The 23,754-nt window shown below is 44.0% G+C and overlaps 1 protein-coding gene across 5 annotated transcripts in view; it reads left to right on the top strand.

Moving 5' to 3' along the window:
• Nucleotides 1–23,754, top strand: part of CHD6 (chromodomain helicase DNA binding protein 6) — a 193,912-nt gene that overhangs the window by 43,708 nt on the left and 126,450 nt on the right. For 3 of the 5 annotated variants that reach the window (XM_070472634.1, XM_020869725.2, XM_070472636.1), the window contains 2 exons: nt 7,907–7,963; nt 22,168–22,688. In XM_070472634.1, coding sequence (XP_070328735.1) covers nt 7,931–7,963; nt 22,168–22,688 — 554 coding nt within the window. In that variant the 5' untranslated portion in view covers nt 7,907–7,930. Of the gene's footprint in view, nt 1–7,906; nt 7,987–22,167; nt 22,689–23,754 lie in introns of all 5 variants that reach the window. The other 2 variants (XM_070472635.1, XM_020869728.2) reach the window with 2 other exon arrangements.

The raw sequence follows: 23,754 nt of genomic DNA, 5'->3' as shown, positions 1-23,754 counted from the left end.
GAGTCCATCTCCAGCTTGTGATTTGCTACCCTCCAAGCCATCAAGGTGGACTGTGAGCATAGTCAGACACAAAGGTCTCGGAACTTACATTTCCTAGTGAGTAAGTGGACGTTTTGATTCACCAGAATAAGAGCGTAAACCCTCAGAGAGAAAAAAGAAACTTGGGCGTCCACTCAGGAGCGACACAGAATGAGTCCCCAGGAGGATGGAGGTGAGAGGCCCCAGTAAGGGGAGGTGGCTTTGAAGCAGGCTGAAGAGAGCCCTGAGACTTCAGATAGAATGGTACAAGGGGGAAGAAATGAACCTAGGTTGAGAGAAATCCTACTTTTAAAGTTTGGGGGAGCATTGTCAGGTAAGTTAGTGACTCACAGAAAACAAAGCACAGTTTTAAATTTAAAGGTACTTACTGTCTTTAGGGGGAAAGATTACACACAAAAAGAAAACTTTAGCACAGTATAGTTCGTATCTTAGCTGTGAAACAAATACTGATTTAATAATAACTATACCAGGAAGATACAGTTCATCCTCTGTAGGAGGGGGGCTACGTGCTTTTGCCGGTTTTTTTTTTTTTTTTTTTTGAAATACAGACAAACCCATACATTTGCATGTTGTCTGTGGCTGTTTTCATGCTGCAGTGGCAAAATTGAATAGTTGCCACAGAGACTGTGTGGTCTGCAAAGCCTAAAATATTTATTATCTGGTATTTTATAAAAATGTTTGCCAACTCCTGTTTTATAGGAAGAAGCTGATAGAATAATGTGTAAAGTCATAAAAAGGTCTGATAGCAGTATTAGTATGTTTTTTAGCAATCTTATTTATTGATACTGACGTATAGGTGACCGACAATATTGTGTCAGTTTCAGGTGTGTGCTTCAAAATCAGGGAGCATGATACTTTCATCTTTCTTCTTTCTCAGGATAGCTTTGGATATTTGGGGTCTTTTTTGGTTACACACAAATTTTAGGATTATTTGTTCTATCTAGCTCTGTAAAAAATGCCATTGGTATTTTGATAGGGATTGCATTGACTCTTTAGGTTGCTTTGGGTAGTATGATCATTTTAACAGTATTACGTCTTCCAACCTGTGAGCACAGTGTATCTTTCCATCTATTTGTGTTATTTTCAGTTTCTTTTATCAGTGTCTGATAGCCTCAAACTACAGGTCTGTCATTTTCTTTGTTCAACTTATTCCTAGGTATTTTACTCTTTTTTATGGGAGTTGCAAATGTTTTCTTAGAAATTTCTTTTTCTGAGAGATCATTATTAGTGTATAGAAATGCTACAGATTTCTATTATTAATTTTATATCCTGCAACTTCACTGAATTCATTTACTAGTTCTGATGGGTTTTTGTTGGAGTCGATAGTGTTTTCTTTATAAAGCATCATGTCATCTTCAGATAGTGATGGTTTTACTTTCCAGTTTGGATGCCTTTTATTTCTTTTTCTAGTCTGATTGCCCGAGCTAGGACTTCCAATACTGTGTTGAATAAGAGTGGCGAGAGTGGGCATTCTTATTTTGTTCATGATCTAACAAGAAAAGCTTTTCACTGTTGAGGTTGGTATTAGCTGTGGGCTTCTCATTGCACTCAGCTGATCAGTCTTGTCTGGCTCTTTGTGACCCTTTGGACTGCATCCTGCCAGACTCCTCTGTCCGTGGGATTTTTCAGGCAAGAAGACTGGAGTGGATTGCCATTTACTCCTCCCCCAAGGGATCTTCTCGACTCAGGGATTGAACCCACATCTCCTGTGTCTCCTGCGTTGCAGGCAGATTCTTTATCGCTGAGCAATTGAGGAAGCTCCGTGGGTTGTCATATATGATCTTTATTATGTTGAGGTATGTTCCCTCTGGGCCCACTTTGTTGAGAGTTTTTTTTATCATGAATGGAAGTTGAATTTTGTCAAAAGCTTTCTCTGCATCTATTGAGATTACCATAATGATTTTTATCCTTAATTTTGTAATCACTGTTTTTAAGAAATATTTTGAAACATAGCAGAAGGAAGAGCTGTAGATCAAAAGATTACCTCTGGGAAGAATGAGCCAGGGATGGGGAGGAGTAGAGTCAGGGGAATATTTTTTGTTTTAAGCTGCATGTTATTGAATTCTAAGCTAAGTACATGTATTACTTTGAAAAAGCGTGAATGATGAATGCTAAGAAATTTGATTGGGCGTAAAAGAACAGTAAACAGGAAAGGAAAAAGAAAGGCCACCAGTTATGATAAAGAAGGTAGGAGCTCAAAGCCTTTTCTATAAATATCGCTTTCCCATTTATTCACTCCCTCACTCCACAGGTAATCCTTTATGAGTCCAGATGTCAGGCACTGAGCCTGATGCTGCAGGACACAGTCCCTTCCTGGAGGGCGCAGAGGCACGGAGCTGATGGCACGGAGATATGGGGAAAAGGTGACGCCATGGTGGTATAGCTGCTATGGCTTAGCGCTCCTCAAAGGTGCTTTTAGGGGCTTAGGGAAGTCAGGTAAAACATCCCGGAGAACATGATGCACAAGCGTTGGATTTTGAAGGATAAGAGAATGAAGTGGAAGGAGGCATAGCCTGAACTTCAGGTGTTCAGAACAGTTGGCTGAATGGTGGAAGGTAATGTCAGAGCAGCAGGCATGGACTAGAGGCTGGATCTCTTATGCAGGGCTCTGTGCAGTGAAGACGTTTTCTTTTCTGAAGACACTGCAGAGATAATGATCTGATTTGGCAGATACTTTAGGAAAACACACGCTTGGTGCAATGAGGGTAATGGTATGAAGGTGAAAGGCACTTAAGAATAGAGACACTTAGGAGGCTGGATCAGGTGAAAAACACCCCCCACCCAAAGTGGACTGGAGAGGATCCTCAGGATTCAGGTGTGAGGAAGGAGTTAAGGGAAGGGGAAGGGTTAAGGACAAGTGGACTCTGGGCTGGGTGGCAGGCTGTGGGACTCTGACCTCCAGTGGGAGACATAGGAGCACGGCGGGGGTGGTGGTGTGTGTGTGTGTGTAAAGGACTTGGATTTGGGAAATGGCACCCCACTCCAGTATTCTTGCCTGGAGAATCCCATAAACAGAGCGGCCTGGCAGTCCAAAGGCCATGGGGTCGCAGAGTCCGACACGGCTGAGTGACTGAGCACACACCTGGTGTGGAGGTTAGGTTTGGGAGTTGAGTGGAGAAGTCAGAGCCCACGTGGAATTTATTAACACGTCATTGACTCCGTCCTGTTTTAGAGTGATGTGATTAACATTGCCGTGTGAAGTTGTTAGAACTTAAAGAGTGTTTAGCTGTGGGGACACTGACATTTAAGAGTTGGGTCTTATAACGCAAGGAGCCTATGGAGGAAGCTAAGCTTTGGAAGCCTGCAGTCAGAGGGAAAGCTGGAGAGAACGGCCTCCAGGAAACCAGTGAGATGGGAATTTTAAGAGGAGAAAATGGTCTGTAGCTACAGTGCTGCAGGAAACTCAGGATAAGGCCTTAGACTTGTTAACTAGGGAGTCGTTGCAGAGAGGAGCTTTAGGGAAATAATACGGAAGGAAGTGATGATTCAGGTGTGGGATTTGTTAGTATGGTTACTGTTCTGAGATAGAGTTGGGTCTGTTTGTCTGCGGAGAGAAGGAAGTGATTCTTCATGGAACACATGTTTATTGAGTCCCCGTTGTGAGCCTATTGCTTTTTCAGACTCAGGAAGTACAGTGTGAACAAAACAGAGCTTATACTCATGTGTGTGCACCTCACAGGTAATAAGTTCATAATCAACTAGACATTAATACAACGTCAGGTAGTAACAAGTGCCAGGGAAAAAAGCTAAATCAGGGTGAGAGAAGAGAGAGTGGGCACAGGGGTTGGGGGGAGTAGGGGGTTAAGGAAGACTTGGGTGGCAGGTGACATCTGAGGGGAAACCGGAACGAAACGAGGAAAGACTAGCTCCAAAGTGATCTAGAGGCTGAGGTGGCTGAGAAGCAGGAGAGAATAGACCCCAAGTACTGATGGAAAGTTTGTTGTCCTCCAGAGAGGGGGGCCACCTTCCTTCCCCTGCCCTTGAGGGAAGCCCAGGACAAGTGACACCAAAGTCTGCCAGAAGGCTTATGTGCATCCCGTGTCCTGATACTCTCTGATTGCCATTGTCAGCCTTTTCGTAGGTGAGGAGACAAAGGCTGACCACACAGAGGAACTTGGAGATGGCACCGGGGAACAATTGTTGAACTGGAGAGGGAAAAAGTAATATATTTCAGAATGTTCTTAATGAACCTGCACCCATTTTTCTAAATATAAGCTTCGCTGTGAGTGTTAAGAAGGAATGGGAATATTTATATTGTTTACTTTTTATATTATTAACAGCTAACCTTCTTGTAAATACTGCTTTCATACATGAGCAGTGAAATGCATTGAGGAGTTCTCCCAGTTTTCATGTCATTCAGAAGTTACACACTTTTTAATTTTTATTGTTTTTTGGCTGCCCTGCAAGACATGTGGAATCTAGGCCCCCAGCCAGAGAATGAAACCATGCCCTCCAACAATGGAAGCGTGAAGTCTCAACCACTGGGCCACCAGGGAAGCCCCAGTTATATACTTTTTTTTAATATACTTTTTTAATACGCTCTCTTGACAAGTTTCCTGGTTTGTCCACACAGGAGTTTCAGAGTATGTTTGTATTATGCTTCTAATTAAATTGTGGGACTCTGAAATTACTGTTTTAATTTGCACTTTATTGAACCTTAAAGGATCTGTCTAATCACAACTTTTGGGTGATGTCAGCACAGCAGCAGAGGCTGTGAAGCCATTTCCAGTGTTGTGCAGAAGTACCTGCTTCAGCATCTATCTCGTTCGCTATTCCTGCTGCATAAAATTTAGCCGCACAAAAAGATTAGGTAGTTTTGTGTTTTTTGAACACATGCCATCAAAGAGGTAAAAAGGTAGAGAAAACCTCAGAGAGAATGCCTAGTAAACTACTAGATGGTATTTGGAGAAATAAAAGTCAATACATGCTTATTGAACACCAAATTGATGCTGTTGATGACAGATGCTATCTTGTGAAGTACCCACATGCTGGTGGGTGGCAGTCTATCCAGGTGCTAGAAATGATTTCACAATCACAACGCAAGGTTGGCCAAAGACCTGCTTTCAGTGAATGAGAGCAATTCTTCTTTCCTTGGCATGTGGGGTCTTAGTTCCCCGACCAGGGATCCCAGGGATCCAGCCTGCACCCCTGCATTGGAAGGTGAAGTCTTAACCCCTGGACACCAGGGAGGTCCCGGAAGCAGTTACTCTCATAGCAGCATCACTGGGACCCACTTGGATTTCACACACATTGTCTCTTAGAGAATGGAGTGGGTTTATCTGCACGGCGTGAAAATCCCTGAGGGTGCGGGTGGCAGTATCTCACATGTGAACACCTGGTGGTGAGATTTGGTTTAGGATCTTTTCACCAAGCTTTTCCTCCAAGCCTTCTCTCTGCTGAGGAGCTCCATTCAGGCCTTACTTGGGTCAGCCCCACACCGTCCCAGTCTTTCTAGCTTCTGCTCATCGGCCGCCTCGGATCTCCCCAGGCCCTGTGATGACCAGGACCCCGGGAACAGTGACCCTCTGCAGCACCTGAGCTCTGCTGTGACAGCGTGTCCACACTGTCTCCAGCCCCATCCCTGAGCTTCCTCTCAGCTTGATTTCCTACTGGCTGGCTGCCTCTGGGTGGATTCCTGAAAGCGGAACCGCTGCAGTCCATAGATCTAGGTGACGCGTTGTCTGAGTGCTTTCAGAAAGCTGTAGACGATGAACATGCCAACAGCGATGATCAGTTGGACCCGTTTTCCCCATATTGCAGGCAGCATTGGGGCTCTGTTCATTTGCATGCTGGTTTGTGGACCTTAGTCAGAAATTGTTTTTTGATGTCTCTACTGCATTATACTTGATTTTTTTTCTTTGGATATATTAAAAGGTGATTTTTCTTGGCACTAGACTTTTTCTGCATTTTGTAAGCAATTGATTTCATTTTGTTGGGTGGAATTTTATTTGAGTTACATGTCTGGTTGTTGATAATATCCATTTTTATTAGCCAGAGCTTATTTCCCAAACTTCCTTCTTCATTTCAGAATTTTTGACAGTTTGTGATGGTTGAGAATGTTGGTTTTCTGGGGTCTTGATAACTCAAAATTGAAAGATAAAGGAGATAGACTTTTGTGCTAACATAGTTGACCTAGAGTCGACTCCACTGTATTGAAGTCCAGAGGGTAAGATTCTCTGAACTGCCCTGATTTCAGAGCCCTTACCTTGCCATTTCTCAGAAATTTATGGTTTTCTTGAGGTAAGTTCATTGTTTCATCAAATGTTAGTCCTCACACTGATCCTTAAAAGCACTATGTACTGACTTGGTTTTCCCTTTTCCTGACTTGGCCAGTTCTTCTCTGCCGCCCTTTCTTCCCCTCCTTGGTCTCGGGCCTGCCTGTGCCCACTCTGCCACTTGTTGCTCCCATGGATTCTGTGCTCTTTGCAAGCAGCGGTATCCTGGTAACATGTTATGCTCCTTTGAATAGAAAATGCTTCTGACTCTTGGAGGAAAAGAAAACCCTAAATCTACAGACTTTAAACTGTAAATGCGGTTCCCACGGATGATTGAAATCCCAAGTCCTTCATTTTTCTCAGTTGCATCAAACACATCATGAGCCCACTTAGAGGAGACTGCCTTGGTTTAATCTAAAAGTTCTCTTTGACGCCTACGCATACCGCAGTCACTTGCATGTGAGAGATAAGTATAACATGAGGATAATCGTGCGCCTCTGGGATGGGTTCCTAGCTCTGGGTTGTCCAGGAAATCAAGGTAAACAATGAATATGAAGTGGTGTCTACATCCAGACTAGAACCGGAAGCTGAGTATATATACTATGATCTTTCCATTGTTTGTCTATGGGGGAGGTGAGAGTGGGTGAATCAGGCAGCCCTACATTCTGGGTTTCCTAGAACAGAGGTCCTTCTGTCCCCTGGATGCCCCAGAACACCTCTAACCTCTCAAGCCACTTGCTGGGCTCTTGTCGCTGTGCTGCTCAAAAGTCATTTATGAGAAGCTCAGTGTCGTCGTGGGCTTTGTGGTTGGAGCCTGGGAATGGGACTTAAGTCCTAGGTATAATAAAATCATTAGGAAAAAATCATGGACTATTGAAATAGAATTTATTTTGTCAGTTTAAAATGCACATGGTTTGAAACATCAAGTAATGTAGGACAGCATATGATGAAATGCAAGAGTGCCCTGTCCTGTCTCATACCAGCTCCTCTCTCCTTCAGAAGAACTACTTTTAACTCTTTCAGCTCTTTCTCTTTTAAAAATATTTATCTGTTTGGCTGCACTGGGTTTTAATTGTGGCACATGGAGTCTAGTTCCCTGACCAGGAATCGAACCCGGGCTCCCTGCACTGGAAGCATAGAGTCTTAGCCCTTGGACCGCCAGGGAAGTCCTTTAACTCTCTTTTTTATTGTGCATATTTCTATTTCCATATATATCAGTTATAGGTACTATTTACTAATTTTCTCCCCCCCCACCCAAAATGAGGGCTTTGCTTCTTCAAGTTCTAGTCCCTCTCCGCCCCTCCACATCCCCCAAATATACTCATGGCATCATTTTCGATTCCTCTTTGAGTTCCCTTTGTGATTTAATGCACCAGCATCTTTTATAACTTGTTTTATCTATGAAGACAGTATCTTTTTGACTCTGCTGCATCTGGAGCCAAAAATGAGGGCTCGGGATAGGAGTAGGTAGGCTTAGGCTGGTGCACAGGACTCTCAGGAGTGTCAGGCTGGAAGATTGCTAAGTGTAAATGTTCTGGGGACGTAATCTTCCATTCTCTGTTTTCCTTATGGGCCACAGCTAATCTTGAGATAATCTAAGATGTTTTATTGTGGATTTTAACATAATTTTTGCCTTTTTTAATGTTTTACAGAAATAAAATAATTGCCTTTAATAGATGATAATGAAAATACAGAAGAAAGAGAAGCAGGTAAGAGATCACCTATCTTTTAAGTAAGTGAATCCAGCTCACACTAGTGCTTTTTTTTTTTTTTAAACAAGAGGAGATGCTGGCTTTTCTGGCCTCTCTCTCAGCCTCTGGTGGTTACCCTGATTCCTGTGTTTTCCATTCTCCACATTAGAACTGAGAGCTCTGTCCTGAAGGACTTAATATATAGATTTGTACTGTGCTCAGGTCAACTCCATATAGGAATAAATGTAATGAAGACTATAAATCAGAATATGACTCAAAATTAGCTATGTGAAAAAGAGATGTTCCCCCCCCCACAGCCCCAGGAACAGCTTACGAAGTTTTTATAAAGAGAGAAGTGCTCACTTCTTTATAGTTTATGTATTTATTATTTTCGATGTTCAGTTAAACTAAAAGCAGTCTCTCACAGGCCTCCTATTTATCACAATCTGTGGACGTTTTCTCCTACAGAAAATAGTGAACCTCTCAACTGTTTGGCACCATTTGGTTTCCTGAAGGGGAGGGGAGTTGATAAAATGTTTGGCCCGTGTGACCCATCTTGCTAAGATCTTTTTCCTCCATTGATATTATAGTTCTGTGTTCCAGGTGGTTTCCTATTCAGAGCAACCCAGGGACTTAAGCCAGTGAGGCCCGGGGAGGGGAGATGAGGGGACTGACCTCGATCTCCTGGAATTGGGCTGGTTTCCCTTGTACAGAATTGATGACAACCTGGTAACTGGGGAGGTCTGAGTCTGCTCTTCAGCCGGAACCCATGCACGGAGGTTGGGTGGGACCAGCCACTCTCCTGTCCGCTTCTGTGGAGCACTCAGTAGTAAAACACGGGGTGGTCTAGGGGTATGGTTCCAAGGAAGACCCTCTGTTCTCTCTCCAGCAGATAGGTCCTTGTGAAACCAAACTAAAACAGCCTGTTCTAGGAAATAATTGACTCATCTGCTGCCTAAAGGCTGTCTACACTCCCAATTTCTTCCTGTCCTAGCTCTTCAGAGTCACAAGTTAGCAGACAAACACTGCAGAGCATGCAGTTCCATCTGCCAGAATTTTCTGCTATGGATATACTCAGACAAGTGTGCGGAACTGGGTGTACAGGCTTCATGGCTGCTTTGTTTATAAGAGCAAAAATGGAAAAGAACTTATGTGTCCATCAAAAAGGGGACTACAGGAAGGCTTCATTTTACTGTGCTTTACAGATACTACTTTTTTTTTTAATGAAAGGTTTGTAGCACCCCTTTGTTTAGCAAGTCTAACAGGGCCATTTTTCCAATAGCATTTGCTCACTTCATGTCTCGGTGTCATGTTATGGTAATTCTCTGAATATTTCAGACCTTTTCATTGTTATTTTATTTGTTATGGTGATCTGAGATCCGTGATCTTTGGTGTTACTATTGTAATTGTTTTTGGGTGCCAGGAACTGCACCCATGTGAGACAGTGAACTTCATGGATAAATGTGTGTGTTCTCACTGCTCCACTGACTGGCCGTTCCTCCACCATTCACCTTCTCCTCTGGCTTCTGAGCCCAGGAAACAGCCGTTCCTTGAGACACAGCAATATGGAAATTAGGCCACTTAATAACCCTACAACGGCCTCTAGGTGTTCGGGTGAAAGGAGGAGTTGCTTGGCTTTCATTTTCAATCAAAAGCTAAAGGTGATTAAGTTTAGTGAAGAAGGCACATGGGAAGTAAAGACAGGCTAAAATCGAGGCCTCTCGTGCCTCACAGTTAGCCAAGTTGTGAATGTAAAGGAAAAGTTCTTGAAGGAAATTAAAGGTGCCACTCCAGTGAACACATGAGTGAGAGTGCACAGCAGGCTTATAGCTAATGTGGAAGAAGTTTTAGTGGTCTGGGCGGAAGGTCAAGCAAACCACAACATTCCCCTGAGTCAGAGCCTCATCCACAGCAAGGCCCTAACCCTCTTCAATTCTGTGAAGGCTGACAGAGGTGAGGTAAGTGCCCAAGAAAAGTATAAAGCCAGCAGAGGTTGGCTCATGAGGTTTAAGGAGAGAAGCCATCTCCATAACATAAGAATGCAAGGTGAAGCAGCAAGTGCTGATGTAGAAGCTACAGCAAGTTATGCAGAAGATCTAGCTCATGTGATCCGTGAAGGTGACTACGCTACACAACAGATTTTCAGTTTAGACAAAACAGCCTTCATTGGAAGAAGATGCCATTTAGGACTTTCATGGCTAGAGAGGAGAAGTCAGTGCCTGTCTTCAAAGCTTCAAAAGATAGGCTGACTCTCTTGTTAGGGGCTAATGCAGCTGGTGACTTGAAACTGAAGCCAGTGCTCATGTGCCATCCTGAAACTACTAGGGTCCTTAAAAATTGAGCTAGATCTACTCTGCCTATAGTCTCTAAATGTAAATTACATAGCCTGGATGATAGCACATGTGTTTACAGCATAGTTTACTGTTGAGTCCTCCTGCTCAGGAAAAAAATGACTGCACATTGACAATGTCCATGGTCACTCAAGAGCTCTGATGGAGTTGTACGGTGAGATTAATGGTGTTTCCATGTCTGCTAACACAGCATCCATTCTGCAGCCTTCGGATCAAGAAGTAATTTGACTTTCAAATCTTACTATTTAAGACATGTATTTTGTAAGGCTGTAGCTGCCATTGATAGTGATTCCTCTGATGGATCTGGACAAAGCAAATTGAAAGCTTTCTGGAAAGGATTCACCATTCTAAATACCGTGAAGAACACTTGCGATTCATAGGAAGAGGTCAAAATGTCAACATTAACAGGAGTTTAGGAGAAGTTGACTCCAACCCTCATGGATGACTTTGAGGGGTTCAAGACTTTAGTGGAGGAAATAACTGTAACTGTGGTGGAGAACTAGAAGTGGAGCCTAAAAGTGGGACTGAATTGCTGCAATCTCATGATAAAACTTAAACAAATGAGGAGTTGCTTCTTATGATGAGCAAAGAAAGTGGTTTCTTGAGATGGAAACTGCTCCTGGTGAAGATTTGATGATTGTTGAAATGGCAACAAAGGATTTAGAATATTGCACAAACTTAGTTGATAAAACAGGAGCAGGGCTTGGAGGATTGATTCCATTTTAAAAGTTGTACTGTGGGTAAAACACTGTCAGACACCACTGCATGCTACAGAAAACTGTTTGTGAAAGGAAGACTTCATCAATGTGGTAAGCTTCATTGTTGTCATTAATAAATTGCCACAACCACCCCAGCCTTGAGCAGCAGCATCCCGATCAGTCAGTAGCCATCAACATCAAGGCAAGACCCTTTATCAGCAAAAAGAATATGACGTGCTGAAGGTTCAGATGATGGTTAGCATTTTTTTTAGCAATAAAGTGTCTTCAAATTAAGGTATGTAGATTGCTCTTTTTTAGAAATAATGCTATTGCACATTATTTTAGTAGACTTCAGTATAGTGTAAACATAACTTTTATATGCACTAGGAAACCAAAAACCCTGTGCGATTCACTTCACTATGATACGTGCTTAATGTGGTGGTCTGGAACTGATCCTGCAGTATCTATGAGATAGGCCTGGGTTTACATCATAGCCAGTACCAGTGGAATATTATGCTGCTGTTCAAAAGAACATATTACTTGAAGAGAACCCCAAACCCTCAAACTATTGTCATTTATGATACATGACAGATTTATAATTCTTAAAACAATCTGCATATTTAATTTTTTAAACACTATTTAAGGTAAGCTTTCATTTCAGTAAAAAATAGTTCAGTTCAGTCGCTCTGTCTTTGTGACCCCATGAACTGCAGCACACCAGGTTTCCCTGTCCATCACCAGCTCCTGGAGCTTGCTCAGCCTCATGTCTGTCAAGTCAGTGATGCCATCCAACCATCTCATCCTCTGTCATCCCCTTCTCCTCCTGCCTTCAATCTTTCCCAGCATCAGGGTCTTTTCCAGTGAGTCAGTTCCTCACATCAGGTGGCCAAAACAAACCAAAAAAAATGTTCTTTATGAAAATTATTCCAACATGAATTTTCAGAGTCACATTAAGAGGTTTGATATGTCAGCTGGCTGTTATGTAGCCTCAGTGAGATGGGTTTTCATTCAGACCTCATAGTCAGTGTTGATGGATAGTGCAGGGTTCTTACTTAAAAGTTAGGTGGGGTGGAGAAGCAAGTTAATTAAATGGAGCAGTTGCTGCCGCTTCTCTTCCAGGTACTGGTGATAGGCTATACAGATGCCTGAACTGCAAGATGCTGCCAAGCATGAAAATAAAAAAAAAACCTTCCCGCCAGAGCAATCCACAGGCTCGCAAACTGATCTTTGGACATACCTTAGCATATCCTCACTTTTGTTACTGCCCTGATTCATTTTGTGCTCTGAAACATACTTGAGAGGTCAGAGCAAAGTGACTGTGCAGGAACACTGGCTGCATGAGGTATGATAGGTGAAACTATGAAGATGAGCAAACTATGATGATGGAGCCTGAAGAAGGGGAGATTTAGAAGGATCTTGGAGAGAAGAGGTAACTGTATATGTCTCGTCTGTGGAGGAATGTGGACACGTGGAGAGTCACAGGCGGGCAGGATGTAGCTCCAGCTGAGGAAGCCAGTCCTGAGAAGTTGAGCTGCTCAGCTGTGGCCTGTGCCTTGTGGGCAGTAAGCTCCCCGCCCCTGGAGAGGCTGGAGAGCCGTTTGCTTGGGTGTCAGAGGCCAGGAGATGGGAGCCTGGGCTAGATGGCCTCCAAGGTCCATCCTCACTAGAATCCTAGGGTTTGCTGTGTATGGTGTTTATCTGTTGGTACCAGAATAAAAGTATTTTAAGCAGGTACAATTTTTAATTAAAATACATAATTATATATTACATGGTAGTTCTTTCAGCTCATGTTACTGATGTCATGCAGTCTGTCACTAGCTGAGACAGACACAAAGCAACTTTTTAAAAGCAGAAATAAGCTGCTGAGTTTTAAATTCTATGAATAAAGTGATGCTGAATCTGTTTATGTGTAGGAAACACTGGAATAAAGACGACCACTTTTCAACAGTAAATAGCATTGCCGCGTCTCCTTTCCTGACCATAGGAGTCTGGGAAGCTCTGGTAATGAGGCCTTGGGCCAACATCAAAGTGGCGACGAAAGATCTAGGATCTGTGACTTTTGGCAACTGTTGATATGGCTGCAGAGAATTGCCTTCCTCTATTTAACTGGGCTTCACTCGGAAAAACTAGCCCAAAGCTGGTGTTCTGAGTGTTATGAGAAGAGGCAGAAGTAACAGCAGTGAACTTCTTCCGCTGTTGATACTGTTTATAGTCTTCTCGTCAACTCACTATCTGATGTCTTAGTTCATCCTTTTACCACTGATACGGTTTATAGTCTTCTCATCAACTCACTGTCTGATGTCTTAGTTATTTCATCCTTTTACCACTGGTACGGTTTTGGAGAAATTTTGCAAGTTTGGAGAAACTATATAACACTTAGTGACCAAGGATCAAAAGTTCTCATTTGCGGAGGGAAAAGCAAATACAGTACCCAGTGCTAACAAGATTCGTCCTTAGGATGGTGGTTGTAGGTCTTCTGGTAGCTGCCAAGTGCATATTAGATTTTCTTTAACCCTTATCTTGGGGACTTTCTGGGTAATGTTGAAAAGTCCTAGGGTTTTTTTTGTTTGTTTTTTAATTTTTTTTTAATCTTTAAATTTTTTTGATTTATTCTTCAACCTTCTGCTAGATTGATTCTTCATGTATTCTCCCATTCTTTTCTGGGAAACAAATGGATTTGTAAAGAGATGGATAGAAGAGGAAAGAGTTAACAGTTTTCTGGGGAAACGTTGTGGAGATAACAGTGGTGCTGGGGAGTGGATGATGGAGATAAAGCAGAGGTGCTTAGAGATTCTTGCTAATTCTGTTTCTAAGTTTGGTGTATCCAGAGCATGAGACAGCATCGTGAAGGAGTCAAGAGAAGTGGCTCTTAAAACCAAGCATCAAACCTGGTCTCAAATCGCAGCTCTGCTGCTCACTAGCTGTGTGACTTGGGCAAGTTATTTAACCTCTCTGAGCTTCTCTAGAAAATGAAGTTGTAGTTGGAACCATAATATACTTCCTCTTAGACCTGTTTTGAGACATAATCTGTTTGAGAATACTCAGTCCTTAGTAAAATCAGGTATTATTATGATCTTTACTAGCATCTATTTTATCCTTCAGATATAAAAACCTTGCTGAATACTCAAGAGTAGCTATGACTAAGATATATGAAAAGCACCATTTCCACACATGCAGTATTCCTGACTCTAGGCCCTGGTCTTTCTGGGCTTTGGTACATGGCAGTGCTGTTGGCCAGAGTTCGCTGAAGCTCTGGGCTCAGAGGCCCTGGTAGCCCAAGCCTTCAGTGAAATTCCAGGTGGGTCAGAAAGGAAGAGGAAGGAAATTAGTCTTATTTTTCTGTATTTGTTGACCTACTTGGTTTAGAAGATGCCACAAAAACATTCTAGAAGAGGCCTGCCCTAGCCTCGGATGAAGCAAACATCATTCCACTTTGACAGATTTAGAGAATTGAATCACTTTGAGCTTTTGGTTTGTCCATAAAGGCCATAGTTGTTTAGAAATAAAATTCATAGTTTCTAGAAACAACACTTGTTAACAAACAGGCACTTATCAAATAATTTCCCCCTCTGTTGCTCTTTTCCTGTTAGCATCTAAATTTGATAATCTGCCTGCTCCCCCGCCCCATTTTTGTTATTGCCTGGAATGACAAGGTTTAGGTTGACTTCACCTAAATATATATTTAGAGATGTCGACTTTCTAAGATTCTTGAACATTGTAAGATAAAAACCCAACACCACCCTGTACCCTGTTTTAATGTGGAAATAGAGGTGGGGACCAGGAGTGACCAGCTTTGGGGCTTTGGGGTGGACAGGTTTTGTAGAAATGACATCACCAGATGTGTTGATCACTCTTCAGTTCTTAGCTTACTCGCTCCTCAGCAGCATTTGACACCTGTGATCATTCTGTCCTAAAATGCGCTTGTCCTCAGGTTTCTGTGAAGCTACATTTCTTGCCCTTTTCCCCCCTACATCACTGACCTGATGCCCCTTCGCACATGATGTGTAGGTTCTTCCCCCTCTGGGAACCATAAGCATTAGTGTTCCTCAGGTTAGGTCCTGTTCCCTCTTCTCTCTTTACCCACTCTTACTGGACAGTCCAATGTACTCTTCTGGACATTTCCCTTGGAAAGTATATCCAAGAGCCTCCTGGACACCTGCATCTACCTTGCATACCTGAGGTTTCCACCTTAGATCCCTGAAACTGAACTCTTCCCCTGGTGCGAGAAGAGGCAGGATTGAAGTGGCTGCTTTACCGCCCAGAGCACGGGACTCGTAGGTGCAGAAGGATTGAATATGCTGAATGCAGGGGGAAAACTCAAGGAGCACAGAGGGGACACACACACACACTTTCTCTCTCTCTCTCTCTGATACATACACACACACTCACTCACTCACCCTGCCTCTCTGATACGCTTGCTCCTCAGATGAATATGCTGAATGCAGGGAAAAAACGCAACACAGAGGGGACACACACACACACTTTCTCTCTCTCTCTCTGATACACACACACACACTCACTCACTCACCCTGCCTCTCTGATACTCTCGCTCCTCAGATGAATATGCTGAATGCAGGGAAAAAACGCAACACAGAGGGGACACACACACACACTTTCTCTCTCTCTCTCTGATACATACACACACACTCACTCACTCACCCTGCCTCTCTGATACGCTCGCTCCTCAGATGAATATGCTGAATGCAGGGAAAAAGCTCAACACAGAGGGGACACACACACACACTGACACTCTCCCTCCTCAGATGAGTCTTGCTATTTCAGCACAAATCTTTGTGCTGAATGATGAGCGTCCCAGTGCAACTGCAGTATCCAAAGGCAAGGCTGTGTGGGGTTTTCTGTCTTTACTGTATTCCACAGTCAGGTAACTCTGAGAAACGCTCTTTCAGATGAAAGAGAAGGCAAAAATATAAGACAATTCTAATTTTAATTGGGAAGTAGGTTTGCCACCTGAAATGTCCACAGACCCAACTTGTTAATAGGAGCAGTTACTTCTTATTTTGTATTTTAATTTTTTTATTTGGACTTAAAAAAAGACAGGTCTCAAACTTAGTTAAGCTTTTCTGCTTAATTTTATATTTAACTGATTTCTTTAGATTAAGTAAGTCTGCACATAGAGCCTGGGCTTCCTTGGTGGCTCAGTGGTAAAGAATCCTACTGCCAATGCAGGAGACGTGGGTTCAATCCCTGGGTGGGGAAGATATCCTGGAGAAGGAAATGGCAACCCACTCCAGTATTCTTGCCTGGGAAATCCCGTGGACGGAGGAGCCTGGTACGCCGCAGTCCATGGGGTTGCAAAAGAGTTGACTAAACAGCACCACATAGAACACTTTCTTCTCCCGGGCGAATGTGGGAGGCCCTGAAGCAAATTGACAGCAAGGCCCCCCGGGGCACTCACTGCCGGGTTGAAGCCGGAGGAAGAGCTTCTGGGAGAAGGGTGTGCGGAGGCCCGCCCAGCCCCAGGGCAGAGAGCACTGTGCCCTGCACCCAGTCGGATGTCATCGTGAGCCGGCGCCTCTCGTAGTCTGCCTTCGATTCCTGAAGCCTGATGACTTGGAGGGGCATGAATTGTCTGGCAAACAGTTTTTCCTGTTTATCATTCAAGTCTTTAAAATTTTTCTGCTAAACATCCATGTGAAAAGTTTGTGACAAATACCATGAAAGTATTATTCTCATTATTGAAAATCTAGATGTCTATTTATTTAAAAAAAAAAACCAGCAAATTTGCACAGGCTCAAATGACTGTTAACATTTTATTTTCTTCTTTTCTTCTGTACACAGGTATTGTCACTTTTGCTTTCATGTACAATTTTGTAGACTTTTTTCCTTTTTCTCAAATTTCACCCAATAACCACATGACTTGAGTTTTACTATAAGCCACAAAAATGTTGGGGAACACCACAAAGTCACTGTCTTACAAAGTTTACCTTCTAATCATGGGAAACAGTTAAAGACAAATAGGTAAATAACTTTGAGAAAGTTTTGGGGAAAAGAAGTGAAACTTGGCCACAGTCTTATCTCCCAGACATAATGATGGTATGTGTCCTAAAATTTCTTTTAAAAGCTATTGTTGATGTTGCATTGTTAAAAAATGAGATTATATTATTTATATATATATATATATATAATATATATATATATTTTTTTCCCCCCACATGTTGTGGACACTTTTTAAATATCAGCTAGAACTTTGTTTGATAATGGCTATGTAGTGTTATTCTATGTGGATGTGCTATTAATTTAAGCATTTTCCTAAAGATTGACAAATAAGGTATTTATGTTCTATTTATTTATTTGATTATGCTGCGTGGTTTGTGAGGTCTTGGTTCCCCTACCAGGGACTGAACCCAAGCAGTCCAGCAGTGAAAGTGCTGGGCTCCTAACCACTGGACTACCAGAGAATTCCCTGTGTTTACTTTTAAATAAGATATTTGTTTTTACTCTATTAAAAATCAATTCTGTTTCAGATGTTCTTGCATATAAACTTTGGAGTTTCTAAATGTTTCCCTTAGTTTATGTTCTCAAAGAGAAATTACTCACTTAAAAAGTATATCCATGATTAAAATTTTAGTATTTTTGCTACTCTCCCCTGCAAAAAGGCTTTCAATAGTTAACACTGGGGACTTCCTTGGTGGTCCAGTGGCTAAGACTCCATGCTTCCACTATAGGGAGCATGGGTTCAATCCCTGGTCAGGAAACTAAGATCCCATATGCTGTGTGTTGCAGCCAAAAAAAAAAGTTGATACTCCTGTTAGCAACATAAGAGAGGACCCTTGTCAGTATATCCTTATATTGAATTTTTTTTTAATGAGATATAATTCACATTCTATAAATTCCATATTTAAAGCATGCAATTCCATGGTTTTAGTCTGTTCACAGGATTGTGTAAAGATCACCACTATCTGATTCCAGAACATTTTCATCACCCTGAAAAGAACCTTATGCCTTTTGCAGACACTACTTTTTTCTTTCCTCAACCCCTGGCAACCCCGTATACCTTCCTTTATGTCTCCATGGATTTGCCTATGTTGGGCGTTTGATGTAAGTGGAATGAGACAATATATGGTCTTCTGTGCCTGGCTTCTTTCACTTAGCACAGTTTTTTCAGGGTCTCTCCATTTTGTAGCATGGATGATTTTCTTGGAGTCTGTTTTGATTTTCAAGGACTTGAGTGATTCTTAAGGGGAACAACCCAGGTTTGTCCTTGGACCTCTGTCTGGGAACCTGTTTATCTAGATTCATATCTTTTAAATGCCTTTTCTAGGAATATTGTAGATTGATGATTTTGAGTCCAAGAAATATGTTTTATTACTATCAGTGTGGTTTAGGAGTTAACATTGATACATGTTTTATCCATCTCTTTCAGCTTCATCCTGGCGTCCCTAGATGTGTGATTCTGGTTAAGCTGTCAATATAATATAAAATGTTACTGTTCCTGCGGTCGGTCATCTGCCGTCTGTCCCTTTTAAGGCCATTTTCAAAAGGGGTAATTTAGTGCCCTTCTTGGTGGAAGCTGAAACAGAGACGTCATTTATACTCTTGCCTCCCTACCCTCCTCCCCACCCCCGCTGACCTTGAGATACATGGAAGAAATATTTTTTGTCTTATATTTTTAATCCTCAGAAGATATCTTTTCCAGGCTCCCAACAAAGTCTCTTGAAAATAAAAAACAAGCATTTCTGAGGGATTATTGACTTGGAAGATTATAATTTTATATTTTTGCTTACTGATACCTGCCTTTTGGGATACTTCCCCCTTTTAAACACTGGTTGATTGTGCTCATGTCTTGGGTTTCCCTTCTCCCTCCAGGATGTCCCAGCTGTGCCGCTTCCTAGGAATGTATCTTGACAAACTGCCTTTTCTCTCTAAACCTCTTGACTTCCCTGGTGGCTCGGCGGTAAAGAACTAGTAAGAATTCGCCTGCCAGTGCAGGAGACAAGGGTTCAATTCCTGGGTTGGGAAGATCCCCTGGAGGAGGAAATGGCAACCCACCCCAGTATTCTTGCCTGCGAAATCCCATGGACAGAGGAGCCTGGAGGGCTATAGTCCATGGGGTCACAAAAGAGTCGGACACAGACTTGGCAACTAAAGAACAACTCTAAATCTCAAGACAGATTATTTTCTCTGTAAATTGAGAGGTGGACTAGACAACTCTCTAGGATTCCCAGGAATGAGATTGCTAAGACATCAAGTACGTGTTTAGTTTTATAAAGAACCTGATCTTCTCCCAAAGCGATTGAGTACACCATCACATTTAGGGTTTCTGACCAAGTGTAGTTAATACTTGTCTGGTGGTCTGCTTCCCTGGGGTGTCGTCGAAACCAACACTAGCTTTTGGCCAGAGGTTTCCAATCCAGGCTCCTTTGGCTTTTAGTTGTATGGCCTTGGGCACATTACTTAGCATCAGTTAGTAATCTTCCGTTTCCCCTTATACAAAATAGACATCGTTGTGCTAATAATAATAAGCCTGCAGGGTTGTTGAAAAAGATTGGAGATGTCATGAAACATGCTTTGCGTAGTTCTGAGTATCCCCATTTGATGTGTGTTCAGTAGCTCTGGCTGCTGTTTCTGTTACTGCCTAATGATTGAATACCTAGGTACCACCACACCTGCCCGAGCTACTTGCTCAGCTTTCTGGAGAGCCCCCGAAGAGAGACCTTAACGAGGTATGAACTGAGGAGAGGGTCTCACTTTGAGCTTCGGAGGACTGCCTTGGTAGAATTAGGCCTTCAGTGTGTTGTCTTTTAAAGCCTCTTTGAATAAACACCTGTGTCTCTGCCTTTTTCAGCATGTCCACCCTTGCATGCTAAGCAAAAACTTGTTCCCTGAGGGCCGAGTGTTCCGGGCACAGAATTTAGTAACATCTCAGGGATGGTAAAGTGCTCGTAGGATCCCAGCCTTAACTGGGTCCATTACCGTACCCTTGAGTTTCTTGCTGTTTTCGTTCTTTCTTTCTCTTCCCTTTCTTCTCTTTCTTCCTCCCTCCCTACTTTTTTTTGTCTTTTTATTGTGGTAGAAAACACATAAGATTTACCATCTAAATCACTTTCTTACATTTGATGGATTTAAGTTTCTTTTAAGTTTACTTAGCTCTTTTTCCTAAACCATCTTAAGTACTGAATCAGCAGTGAGGTAGTCACACTGGATTGTCCCCCTGCCTCACCCCCCTAAGTAGTGAGTCCTGCCAGAATGACCAGTTCCCTCTGGATTTAGGCTTGTTTATGACGCTGAACTGTGTTTATGATAAAAATCCAGAAGAATCCTCCTTTGCTTTCATCATCTTCTCCTGGGATTCTCAGTGTTGTGTTTGGGAATAGCAGGCTTTGAAAGGGAGCTGGGCGGAACGAAAGGGAAAGAAACAGCTGGGCTTTGCACCCCGTCACTCCCAGGGTGGGCCAGGAAGTCTGAGCAGAGACAGGGTGACCAGGAGGCCAGAGGGAAACCACACCACCTGGCAAGTGTCTGTGCCCTGCGGCACAGGCCAGGCCTCCCGTTAAGAGAGCAGGCGACTCCCAAATGGGGCCGATGCTACGCTGTCATCCAGTGGTGACTGTGACCATCCTCCTAGAAAGCCTGCTTGTCTCTTCCAGGTCCTCCGTAAGTTATTTCATTTCCTGAAACTAGCACCCATGTTATTGTCAGATTACTGGCAACCTTAGCGTGGTTATGAAATGACAGATGTTCTCTGTGACACCACACCTGAAAATATGAGACATAACTTCTGCTTCGAAAGGGATGTTTCCTTAAAAGTGGTGTTAGGTGTTAGGAGGCTGCACGTTTATTTGGCAGTGCTCCAAATCAGCTTTGAAATGTCCTTTTTAGGGCTGCCTTCAGCACCTGTGACACTTACTTCCTAAAGGCATCTGTTACAGTAGCGCGTGCACCCGTACGGTTACTGACTTTTTCATAAGTGGCCGAAGGTTGTCATTGGCAGGCTCCCCTGGTGGTTCAGATAGTGAAGAATCTGCCTGCAGTGCAGGAGACCTGGGTTTGATTCTTGGGTCTGGAAGATCCCCTGGAGAAGGGATGGGCTACCCACTCCACTATTCTTGGGCTTCCCTTGTGGCTCAGCTGGTAAAGAATCCACCTGCAATGCTGGAGATCTGGGTTTGATCCTGGGTTGGGAAGATTGTCTGGAGAAGGGAAAGGCTACCCACTCCAGTATTCTGGCCTGGAGAATTCCATGGACTGTATAGTCCATGGGGTCACAAAGAGTCGGACGTGACTGTGCAACTTTCACTTTCAAAGGTTATCTGGTGCTGAGTCTGGTGACAAAGTTAAGATGATCATACAGAATACTATTTTAGTTAAAAAGAAAAGGTGCAGTCTTGAGTGACCAGATGTTCTTGTTTGAAAACCAAACCAGCTGAATGTTGATGCTGCTTGATGATACGTGAGAGCAAAGATTGGGGGAAATAAATAAATCTCACACATTGAGCTTGACCCTACATCCTTATCACCCTGCTGACATCGGCTTACCCAGGAGCACACTTGAACAGTACCTTTGTATATCAGCATGACAAACGCCACTCTGGGTCAGAGCAGCATGCCCAGGATTCGTGTCTGCTAGTGGCTTCTGTGGCTTCCCTGGTGGCTTAGATAGTAAAGAATCTGCCTGCAATGCGGGAGGCCTGGGTTCGATCCCTGGGTTGGGAAGATCCCCTGTAGGAGGGCATGGCAACCCACTCCAGTAGTCTTGCCTGGGGAATGCCCATGGATGGAGGAGCCTGGCGGGTTACAGTCCACAGGGTCACAAAGAGTCGGCCACGGCTGAGCAACTAAGCACGGTGGCATCTGCAGGTGTTTTGTGGGAGGCCGTTGCTGTTGCCTGTTCTAGACATGTAGCTGAAACAGGTGTTCCAGATTTCTGCACAAAACAGGGAAAGCCTTCAGATCTTTGCATACACGTTTCCTACATAATATGCTAACAACAACTTGGTCCACCAGGACCCTACTCCACACAAGCAGAGGCAGATATTTTCAATAAAGCGTCCTGTTTGCTGCTCTATGCCCGTGGCCGAGCAGAGGAGGAACTGCCATGTTTTAGACACTCGGGAGATGCCGAACAGATCCATGCATTCACCGTTGACATCACTGTTTGTGTGAAGCTTGCAGTGGAAGAATAACCATGTTTGTCTCTCTCTCTCTCTTGCAGTTGTCAAGTCTAAAAGTTCCGAATCACTCCCCAATGTCTGATGCCTCTGTCAATTTTGACTACACATCCCCCTCCCCATTTGACCACAGCACTGACCAGGAGGAGAAAATTGAAGATGTCGCCAGTCACTGTCCAGCCCAGAAGGACCTGTACGCTGTTGAAGAGGAGGCCGGGCCCCTTTTCCCCAGGAAAACGGCGTCCCATAACGGTATGGAGGACAGTGGTGGAGGAGGTACAGGCGTGAAGAAGAAACGCAAGAAAAAGGATCCAGGGGAGCAGGAAGGGGCAGCAAAGGGAAGCAAGGACAGGGAGCCCAAGCCAAAGAGGAAGCGCGAGCCCAGAGAGCTGAAGGAGCCCAGGAAGGCCAAGGAGCCCAGGAAGGCCAAGGAGCCCAGGGAGGCCAAGCAGAAGGACGGCGCCAAGAAGGCGCGGAAGCCCCGCGAGGCCGCGGGCCCCAGGGAGGCCAAAGAGAAGAGGGGCGGCCCCGACTCTGCGGCCAGAACGAAGTCCAGGAAGGCCAGGTGCGTCCCCTTCTTCCCGCCCCTGGCCCTGGGCTCTGCGTCCACGGCTTGGCTCGCCTTGGCCGGGCTCCAGCCCCTGGACAGGGCTTCCCCACTTTGAGCCAAAGTAAGCCACCTCCTCACCTCCTGAGGAGAGGAAGATAGCCTTAATTAATACTGTGCCTGCCATTTCTTGCCATCCCCTGTGGATTAAGAAGAATTAAAGTGTGTGAGCACACGCAAGGTGTCGGGGAAGGGGTGTCACAGGTGTGTATGGGGTGGACAGTGATTCAGGGAGCCACAGCCGTGTAGACGGCAGAGGGGCAGCTGTCAGGGGTGAGGGGTGCACAGTCCCGGGGTGTGTGCTGGGGGTCTGGGAGAGCCAGGGGTGTGTGCAGAGCTCCAGACAGAAGGACTCCCTAGGCTTCGAGCTGTCTAGTGCCGGTGCGTTCCTGGTCCATGTCTCATTCGGCATCTAACGTGGTGCCTGACATGTCAGCAGGTGCTCAGGAAATGATGAGTCAGGGAGACCAGAGGAGACAGACCACAGTGACCCGTGTAGAGACCTGTCTAGAGAAAAGAGGGCGTGGGGATGCATTGGGTGCAGGAGGTGACCACGGGGGCCCTGGCTAGAGAGCCTGTCAGGATCCAAACGTACTCTTTATTCAGGGAGCTAAATATTTGTCATCGCTGTACAAAAGTGGGCTTCCCAGGTGGCTCAGTGGGTGAAGAATCCTCCTGCAGTGCAGGAGTCATGACTTCGATTCCTGGGTTGGGAAGATCCCCAGGAGGAGGGCATGGCAACGCATTCCAGTATTCTTGCCTGGAGAATCCCATGGACAGAGGAGCCTGGTGGGCTGCAGTCCCTGGGGTTGCAAAGAGTCGGACACGAATGAGCGACTGAGCACGCATGCATACAAATGTGATGTCTTTTGTTCTGTCTCTTTCTAAATTCTTGGTGGAAAATATTTAAACTCTCTGAGGTCATACAGAACTCCTCTGTATTTAAGGGGAATTTAAGTTCTAAGTGCCAAGGCTGAGTATAGACTGGGAGCACCCATAAAAGGTGCAGAAATTGATTCAGTTG

The sequence above is a fragment of the Odocoileus virginianus genome, chromosome 9, assembly GCF_023699985.2.
Source record: "Odocoileus virginianus isolate 20LAN1187 ecotype Illinois chromosome 9, Ovbor_1.2, whole genome shotgun sequence".
NCBI classification, from domain to species: domain Eukaryota; kingdom Metazoa; phylum Chordata; class Mammalia; order Artiodactyla; family Cervidae; genus Odocoileus; species Odocoileus virginianus.
This window is presented reverse-complemented; position numbering and strand designations above follow the sequence as displayed.